Raw genomic sequence first — 10139 nt, 5'->3', positions numbered from 1 at the left:
TGTGGATGTATATATATATATATATATATATATATATATATATATATATATTATTTTTTTTTTAACTTATAATATGTTTTATAATCTCATGAGTAATCATAACAACAGTTGTAATGCATTATAATATTTACTTATTTGTGGTTATAGCTTTTAAGATTATGATGATTTATAATACACAATGAACACAATGCATCCACTTAATTTATAATGGATTATATTTCCCATAGTTATAATGTATTATAAGTCTCATATCTTGCCAGTGTTAACTTGTTACTTTACTTAAAGCAGACAAAGACCACTTATAATTAACTTATAAATAAATAAATAATTAATTTATAACAATTTATAAATATTTTTTTAATAAAAAAATAAAATGGATGTGTAATATGGCACATTTGATTTTAGCTATATTGTAATATCAGTAAGATAGTAAGATACTGAACAGATCTTAAATAAATAATGTCAAACTATGAGATTTATAATCCATTATAAATTAAGTGGATTATCCTGACTTTGTTATGTTGCAGACTGTATCTGTATTTGTATTGTTGTCACGAATCCGGTCCGTGGCTTTCCGGCCGATTACCAGTAGAGGTCACTCTACCATTACATTGACTCTCACACTACACAGGCTGTTACATGTCACTCCGGACTACAGTTCCCAACATCCATTGCACTTACACAGCTGAATTCACTGATCACACAGCCTTCACTAATCACACACTCACCTGAGAGCCATTACTCACTCTATTTAACACCCACTCAGTTTCTGTTCAGATTGCAGAGTATTGTCTAGCATTTTCCACTCCCCTAGTGTTAGCTGCCTTACCGAGCCTAGTGTCTTGTTTTCATCATCTTGCCTTGTCTGTTTCCCCGTGTTCTGATCACTGCCTGTGTACCTGGATTATCCCTTGAGTCTTGCCCAATTGGATACTGTTCGCCCCTGCCTGGACCTTTGCCTTGTACCTGGATTATCCCTCTTGCCTTGCCATCAATATACCTGTTTGCCATTGTCTGACCTATGCCTGTTTTTGACCACGTCTCTTGCAAATAAAGCCTTGCAGATGGATCCGCACGCTTCCTGTGTTCCCTCCGTTACAATTGTATTGTATTTGTACAGGTGCCTGTATTTGTATTGTATTTTTTATAATGCATTATGCATTCATTATAATGTCTTAAGAATACCCGTATAATTTGTTATAAAAATGGGCTTCATAGAAAGTGCTACCAAAATGTTAACACTGTAAAACTGAATACAGCTATATTTATCTGGCACAAACACAAAAATAGTGACACTAAATAATGCCGTAAACATTAATTTAACAACATAAGATATGACGTCATAACTGCTAACAAAAAACTGAGAGGAAACATTTATTTCAATTAAAAATTAAATGTGAGCTGCCACAGAGAATGGCAATTTAGAGTTTTATACTGTAAATTATAAGATTACATATAATTTCAATTACCTGAAATGTATTTTACTTTAATTACATAAAATGTAATCCATGAGTATAGTAAGGAAACTGATTGTTAACCAATTAACCAGTTTTACCATAGTATTTTTACTTTTACATAGCATTTTGTGACTTTTACTGTTAAAAATATATTTTTTTTACAGTGTCTAACTTCCGTAATATGACATATTTCCAAACAAAACACCATTTTAAATGTGCAAAAAGGTATAGACTTAGTTTAATCCATTGTAAATTGATAATACAGCAGATAGCTAGTTTTTATTTACTTATTTATTTATTGGCTGTTCTTTAGCTCTTATTACATGGCTCTGTGGAATACTTGACTCTGATTGGTCAGTCACAATATTCTGAGGTATGTTATCATAACAACCGGTAAAAGCTTATAACACAGGCTCATCCGGGTAACTGAAGTAGGCACTATAATCTTGCTAGGAACCGTTTTTCTTGGTGGAAGCTTTGCAGTACAATTATTTAATTATGTCATCCTGGAATCGCAGACTCGCTCTCTCTTGTTTCATACAAACGCAGCTGCTGCCATTTTGCTGCGATTGTTTTGTACGCTGTAATGGATTATAAGAGAACTAACAAACTGGTAAGATTTTAAAACAGTTTTGTCTTAAATCAATATCTTTTATCGCCTTAATTATTCATGTGGTGAAATGTTGTGTAATAAGTGGTATGATTGTACCATATCCCTTAAATATTCATCTAGTTTGAACTTGCCGCTTGCTCGCAGCTGCTGTGTTCACAGAAGCATTGCGTTCAAATATTTAAACTCAAATCAATATTTTGTGTCTAATTATTTACATATCGCAGAATAACCCCCGACGCGAAGCAAACAACTGGCTAGATGTACATTATCCCTTACTTATAAAGCATATATTAATGCATGACCATATTGTAGATCCCTTAACCCTATCCAATACCTCAACATAACTACCGCAACAACTACCTTGCTTACTCTCAATAAGCAGCAAATTAGAAGTTTGAGGCAAAATTCTTAGTTAACAGTGAATATGCGTTCCTTGATCTAAAGTGTTACCAAAATTTCAAATACGAGCAAAGCCAAATTCTGCTGTAAAGCAGCTCTAACAAGACAATCGTGTCATGATTCAGCTCCAGCCAGTAATAAGCAGTCACAGACTTACGGAACATGGTCATGTATTGTTTGCAGTTGAGGTTCCAGTAGCCCCAGTTGGTTCTGTAGCCGTTCAGTGTGGCGTACTCCTCATTATTGTATGCTGGCTCCGTGCCAAAGGTGTCGATCACACGGATGTGGCACCTACACAGAAAAACACTTTACCCAGAGTTCTGATTATTTTTTGTTGTGTGGTGATGCACAGACCAGCTAATATGCTCACACATGCTATTCCGCCAAACGAAACGATGTGCGTCTGGCAAATGTGATTATACACATTAGCATAAAGCTTTCCATTAAAATCTTAGTTTCCCCATTAAAGAAAACTGCCTCATTTTCAAACCTGTGTGGCTTTGTTTTTTCCATGCAGATGTTTTGCAGATCATTCACACTATATATTTTTTCATAAAATGAAAGTGAATGGTAACCAGGGGCTGACAGGCTCCAAAATGAAAAGTACCACAGCAGTAGATCATTAGACTTGCAATGCACAAGTCAAATGGACTATCGCTGTGCTGCTTTTAATTTCCAAGTCTTCTGAGGCCATATGATAGCTTTGTGTGAGGAACACAGTGAAACTGAAGTCATTAAATCTCTTTCCATTCTAGATATCAATCTCATTAATGGGATTAAATATGCACTGATATATGACTGAACATACAGTGGATATGCTTATCAGTACATAATCAGACTACGCTACATGACTCCTGAAATCTGAATAATTTTTAAAATACTAGCCATCACACATTTGCTGACTTATTAAATAAACTGTTGAAGAAAAATAAGGGAATCAATCACACACTACATGACTGTTATGTTGTTGCGAACACAACAAACCCTTGTGAACAATACACATTAGCACACTTTTAACTATGAACTAATTATTAACTACGACTTTTGCCTCAATAAACTCCTAATTTGCTGCTTATTAACCACAAAACCAGTCTTAAGTCGCTTGGGTATATTTTTAGCAATAGCTAAAAAAGCATATCTCAATTTCAATATAAATCCCAGTTTCAAAAAATATATGACAGGTTTTGTGGTCCAGGGTCACACACACACACATGTTGTGTTTCCATGTTTTATGGGGACATTCTATAGGTGTAATGGTTTTTATACTGTACAAACTGTATGTGCTATTGCCCTACACCAACCCTACCCCTAAACCTACCCCTCACAGGAAACTTTGTGCATTCTTACTTTCTCAAAAAAACTCATTCTGTATGATTTATAAGCTTGTTTCCTCATGGGGACCTCAAAAATGTCCCCACAAGGTAAACATTTACTAGTATTACTATCCTTGTGGGGACATTTGGTCCCCACAACGTGATAAATACCAGGTACACACACACACATTTATATATATATAAACTGTACTTGTAGATCATATATTATTAATGAAATAAATGGCTGCTTAAGTGAATTTAAAGTTTACTTTGATGACTGACTTTTAAAAGTGCACTTTGTAATAATGTAATATTAAAATGTTTACTTTAAAACATTGTTTTAATATTTTTTTGTGTTTTAAAGTACAATTATTTTGATGTGTTGACTAACATACTAAGACAAATGTAGAGTCATTTGAAACTGTAGCGTGTTATTGGATATTTAAAGGTAATATATTTTAAATGTACTAAATTGCAACTTCATCATTACTAACGTATAATTACAAATATATTTAAATACATGACATATAAGTTTAACCAGAAATGACCGTACCATACATGCTTGACAATAAATTTGTCAGTACACTATAACCATATTTAAAAGACAACTGAAATAATTATGAAATTATATATAAAGATGAATTTAAGTTCCACTTAAGTGGGTCAAAGTATTGTTCAAATAATTGCATTTAATTTAAATGTAAACTATAATAGATATTTTATTTAATTTTCAATAAGATGCAGCTAATGTTCTGATAATAATTAGTATATTATTTTCTTTAAAGTATATTATTTCCGTAATACAGTTCTCCTTTTAAAAGTTTTATTTTTATTATTATAATTTTTTTTTATAATGGCCAGTTCTTCATTTTGGCATCTCGTATTACAAACTCAAAAAATAAATAAATAAATAAATAAATACATATTTTGGGGGACACCAAGCATGAGGCTTCGGGGCTAAAATCAGTGTGACTCATCATCTAGAGCGCACACAGCAGGTGCCTGTGAGGAGAGCACCTCCTCTCTGCAGGAGATCATTTGTCAGTTGGGAGAGTTTCTCTGGGATGCTCCTCCAGGGATCCTGGAAGTGCCAAATCCAAAGCCGCTGATGTTTGTGAGCAGATGCTTCAGCAGAGAATGTGTAAACCACCACAGACCTGCTGCTAAACTGGCTTCTGATATTTCATTATGAATTCTGGGCTGGTTTCAGCCACCCACATCTTTCATCTACAGAAAATGGTAAAAGAGCAATAACCGCATCACAATCTCATGCAGGTTGGGCTCCGTTAAAATTCATTTCCGAACACCGAAGGTTTTTGATCTTATTTCGTTCTGAAATGTTAAAATGCGAGCGCCTTTAACCGTAACACCCGGGGTTTAATAGACAATACTGGAAAGACCTTTTTTCTTAACCAATGCTCAGTTCGTTTATGCAAATCCTCAGGCAAAGATAAAGCTTTTTTCAGTCCTGGTCTGCAAATCTTTAGTTCTATAAATGTCAGCTCTGTAAATGAGGTGGTGTCTTGCATTAACCAGGTTACTGGGTCCAAAGCAACTCATTCAAACTGGTGTTTAACTCGTGCAAAGGACTCTGTGAGACATAAGCTGAGCAAAGGGCTCAAATAATGGCATGACAATTGTGAGTCGTCTTGGATAAAAGCATCTGCTGAATGAATAAATGTGAATGTGAATGAAAATAAATGTAGATGAACTTAGAAGGTCCATGAATGTAGAAGATCCAAAAAGGTGTCTTAAATAAATCCATGTGAATCGAATGGTTTAATCCAAGTCTTGTGAGGAGATACACTTTGTTATGATGAAAAGACTTAATTTAGGCTTTTATTCATATGGGTTGATTCAAATGGATTGATATTATGAAACCTGTATGGCTTTTTTTTTTATCTTCTAGGTTCTGGCTACCTGGACTTTCAATGGAGGGACACATTTCTGTAAAAACATCTTAATTTGTGATTCAAAGATTCACCAAAGTCTTTGACTTTTTAGGTTTTGATCAACCTGAGAGTGAATAAATGATGAAAGAATTTTCATTTTTGGGTGAACTAAGAAACAGTCATGAAAGTTTACTCTCTTTAAAGGAGTCATATGATGTTGCTAAAACGAACAATATTTTGTGTAATGAAATGTGTTTATGCGGTTTAAGGTTAAAAAAACACATTATTTTCCACATACTGTACATTATTGTTTCTCCTCTATGTCCCGCCTTTCTGAAACGCCTCGATTTTTACAAAGCTCATCGGTCTGAAAAGCGAGGTGTGCTGTGATTGGCCAGCTATCCAGTGCGTTGTGATTGGCCGAATACCTCAAGCGTGTGACGGAAATGTTACGCCCCTCACCATACTGTGATGCTGTGTCCGGCCGGAGCGACGAGACAAAAACATTAAAACCCATTATAAACGAGGCATTTGTAGCATCCAGTGGGGACATAATTACTGATTATAATGACTTATACTGTCTTTTTATGCGTTGCGTTGCATTGCATCGTGCCGCGTAAACATAAAACCATGTCTGCATTTGTGATCGGAGAAATGACAAACAACAAGCGCTACTCTACACTGCTCAAAACTCACGTTTGAATCATCAGTGGCAAATTCTTTAAATATAAAAAACGTTCTTACAGTCTGTGAGTCCGAACAGCCGGCATTGTAGTCTACCAGGATTTTTAGAGCATTCTTCTCACTGGACATTTCACCTTAAAAGCTCCACAAAACTTGCAAGAAGCAATATAATATTATTTTGCAGCAATGTTGCCACAGGTACATTTTTGTCCTGTGTGTTAAGATATTTTGTTATATCCTACAATATTTTATGAATAGTCCGGTCCATATTTGGTAGTGACTGGAGTGTTCCTGAGGCTAAAAAATAAAAATTTTCCCCACTTAAAGCTGTCACGGTTTCCATGCCTTCTTTATAAACCGAGTGAATTAAACTGCCTCCCTCTCTAAAAAGAGAAATGACTCTGAGCCAAGTGTGAGCTGTGTTTGCACAGGTCACTGGAGCTCAGCGAATGTGACAATTGACAGACACACAAGCTATCACAGTGAGCGGCACACAGAAATACAACACAAAACATCACATTTATGCTCCATTTTCAACTAACGTCCAAAGATGACATAGATGGATAGATGGAGAGTAAATGGAGATGTTTGCCAAAAGTCAACATGAAACTCCATTAGGACATCTCCATTAGAACATTGTTGTTTTTCCAAGTGATGGGATATTCAACAATAAAAAATGCAGTGTCTTTATTTACTGTGTCCATTTTTATGCATAATTTAAAAGATATAAGAAGACAGAAATGACAAACAAAAATTCAATAATAAGAAAAAGTGAATGCACAAAAAACAAAACAAAACAACAATTTTTTTTTTTTTGAATAACCAAATGATCTGAATTCTGCAATTGACAACAGTTTGGTCTCTATTTATATATTGTGAATTTAAGCAGAGACATCTTAGTGTGATACTGAGAACTCCATTGAGTCTCATGAGCCATGAAACGCACACACACACACACACACACACACACACACACACACACACAAAACAATAAAAAAAAAATGTTTGAGAGTAAATGTCCTCATGAGGTTAAGATCAGATACACCCTGCTGTTCTTGTGATACATTTATATTGCTGCAGTTTTTTATTTCGAGGAAGAACTGATATCTTCTTGCTAAACAGTAGATAAATAATAACATCTATAAGACAACTTGTTCTACAGACTAACTGAGCCATTACAAAAGCTCTAGTTATAAAACACATAGTTCCAGCTCTGAAATCTGATAGGATGAGCTACATTTGAAAACACTGTAAAATACTGCAGGTGAAGCCACAAACCTGCACTTATATACACTTATATACATAAATATGCATACATCAATTTGTGCAGCTAGGCAACTGTAAAGCAGTGTTATTATTGTTAATTAAAACTATATTAAAATATTTTTGTTAATTGAAATAAAGTTAAAATGATCATTAAAAAATAGATACAAAAATAACAAATGCAAATTTTCACTAAATGAACATTCAAAATGGAATGCTCCAATAGCAGCCTTTAAATACACGAGCAGAAGTCATGTTGAAATGCTGTGAATTCAACTTATCCTTCTTTTGCCTTACGCAACTAAAAATGTCAAAGTAAAAATATGTTTCCATTGAAATACAATGCTACTTAATCATACATAACTGGTATATGTAAATAACATTCAGAAACTGTCTTTATAAATCAATTTATTAATGAATAAATATTAATGTAAGAAATTACATTTCTTTCTTATGATTGATTTTATTTGACATGCACAACCAGGATCATTGCACATGGCTGTTTAGGTCGGATAGATATATTTATCATGTCTGTGAGGCATGTATTCGCTGAGTTTTCATTCTGTTCATTTTGCCTGTTCAAGATGAGACGGCAGAAAGCGCATGTTTGTTTTCTTTATTTTATAAAAGCACAACGTTTTGAGTGCACACAAATAAAAGTAGACCCTTTACAGTTACGAATGATGTATTGCTCTTACCTTTATGAGCAAAAATGACAGCGTATTCACTGAAAAAAATGCAAGTGATCGTACTGGCGCCTCCATGTCCTGCAAAGCATGCTTCAGCTTTCACTCTCCGCGCAAAATATTGGAGCTAGCGCAGATTTATCTAGGTTTAACATTTAAACATTGTTATATGCTTGAACTGTTTTATATCTATAGATTTTATTTTAGGCAAGTCGTGATGATTTGAGAAGGCTAAATTGATCAAACATAGGCTCACTGTCTGCCTCTGGCCGCTTGGTCGTTACTTTAAAAACAAAAAACGTATATTTAACAAACAAAAAATGCTCCAAATGTTTTTCTAAATTAACTTAATAAAAAACAAAATGAAATATAATCACTTTGGCATTACATACAACACTGAACTATTTTAATAGCTGGAACAGTAGTATAAGCTGTTTTGGGAGAAGGAGAAAAAAAAGATGGGCTCAGGTCGGAAATTCTGTTAAACTGTCGGACACGGGCCGGGCTAGGGTCTAAATTTGAGGCCTGTGCAGGGCTCTAAAATTAATGAATTTAATGTAAAACAGTCAGAAATATTAATCTCCCTAATGCTCACTCACCACCAGGGGGCCCTTTCACTATGATTCCACCTACAGCAGTGGTCAGAAATTCAGAAAAGGGAAAGATCGCTTTGAGATTTGGTAATCCATATTTCCATTTCCATTTGTACACAGTTTCCAAGTTAAATTCATAATTGTAGTGGGCACTGGGCAGATCTTTCTCAAAATACATAATTAAAACAACAACAGCAACAAGATTGGGTGTGATTATATTCTAAAGAAATAACTTTTTTTTTTAAATTCATGCACCAGAGAGTTTTTGTTGCTTTTAAATCATTTTTCTATTCTATCTGTTTTCTTTTTATTTATTATATTATTTAAAAAACCCTTGCTACGTGTACGCTAACTGTGACTTATTATAGCACTTGTATATCATTGCTCTTTTGTTGATTTTGATTGCTTCCATTGTCCTCATTTGTAAGTCGCTTTGGATAAATGTGTCTGCTAGATAAATAAATATATATATATATATATATATACAGTATATATATATTAGGGGTGGAACGATATATATATTTATTAGGGGTGGAACAATACATGTATTCGTACCAAACAGTCACAGCGAATGCCATGAGTAGCGCATTTGAAAACAAAGCCCACTAGACAGTGACCATGTGCTGATTCTGGATCTGGCTGATGAGTTTAAAAAGGGGTTTTCCCTCTCGCGCTCGTCAGCTGTGGACGAGAGTAAGCTGCTGGAGGATGATGTTATTTCTTTAACATCGTTTGATCCGGGGTCCGGTGCTCTGCTGGGTTCGGCCCGGTAAGAGCAGGAGATGTCTAAGGACGGCGAAGAAGCTGAGGCTGAGCCTTCCCAATCCTCCTGCTCTGCATATGGTGAGTTTTGAGCATTATCTTTCTTATGCATTCATCGATTCTAGCATACGAGTTATGCCAACATCAAGGCGATGCGCGGAAACGACTATGAGAGGATGCCCCTGTAAAAAAGACGACTGGCTAGCTATCTTTCTATGGGTGAGAAGTCCTCTCTTAAAACTCCCTCCTTGCCATCTCGCTTAGATGGCAGGGCATACGCAGCAGCAGGTCAGGCTGTTGCTTCATTGCGCACAATGCGGTGCTCCAGGCATATTAGGCTGACCTGCTGGAAGACCTGGATAAAGGCCTGATGAGATAGCTCAGTTTCACCGCACCACAGATCTCACTCTCTGTGCTACTAAGCATGGCAGCTATAGTAGGTATTGAGAGACATCTGTGGGTGAACCTGGCAGATAT

General features: G+C 35.2%; 1 protein-coding gene across 1 annotated transcript in view; it reads right to left on the bottom strand.

Moving 5' to 3' along the window:
* The window catches only part of LOC107558868 (alpha-1,6-mannosylglycoprotein 6-beta-N-acetylglucosaminyltransferase B-like), a gene marked incomplete at its 3' end in the record, with an annotated part of 96334 nt that overhangs the window by 10675 nt on the left and 75520 nt on the right, over positions 1–10139 (bottom strand). The window contains exon 9 of the mRNA XM_016242558.1: positions 2627–2760. Within this exon, the coding sequence (XP_016098044.1) occupies positions 2627–2760 (134 nt within the window). The remainder of the gene's footprint in view (positions 1–2626; positions 2761–10139) is intronic.

The sequence above is a fragment of the Sinocyclocheilus grahami genome, unplaced genomic scaffold, assembly GCF_001515645.1.
Source record: "Sinocyclocheilus grahami isolate Dianchi unplaced genomic scaffold, SAMN03320097.WGS_v1.1 scaffold663.1, whole genome shotgun sequence".
NCBI lineage: Eukaryota > Metazoa > Chordata > Actinopteri > Cypriniformes > Cyprinidae > Sinocyclocheilus > Sinocyclocheilus grahami.
Note: the sequence above shows the minus strand (reverse complement) of the source record. Positions and strands in the feature narration are given on the sequence as shown.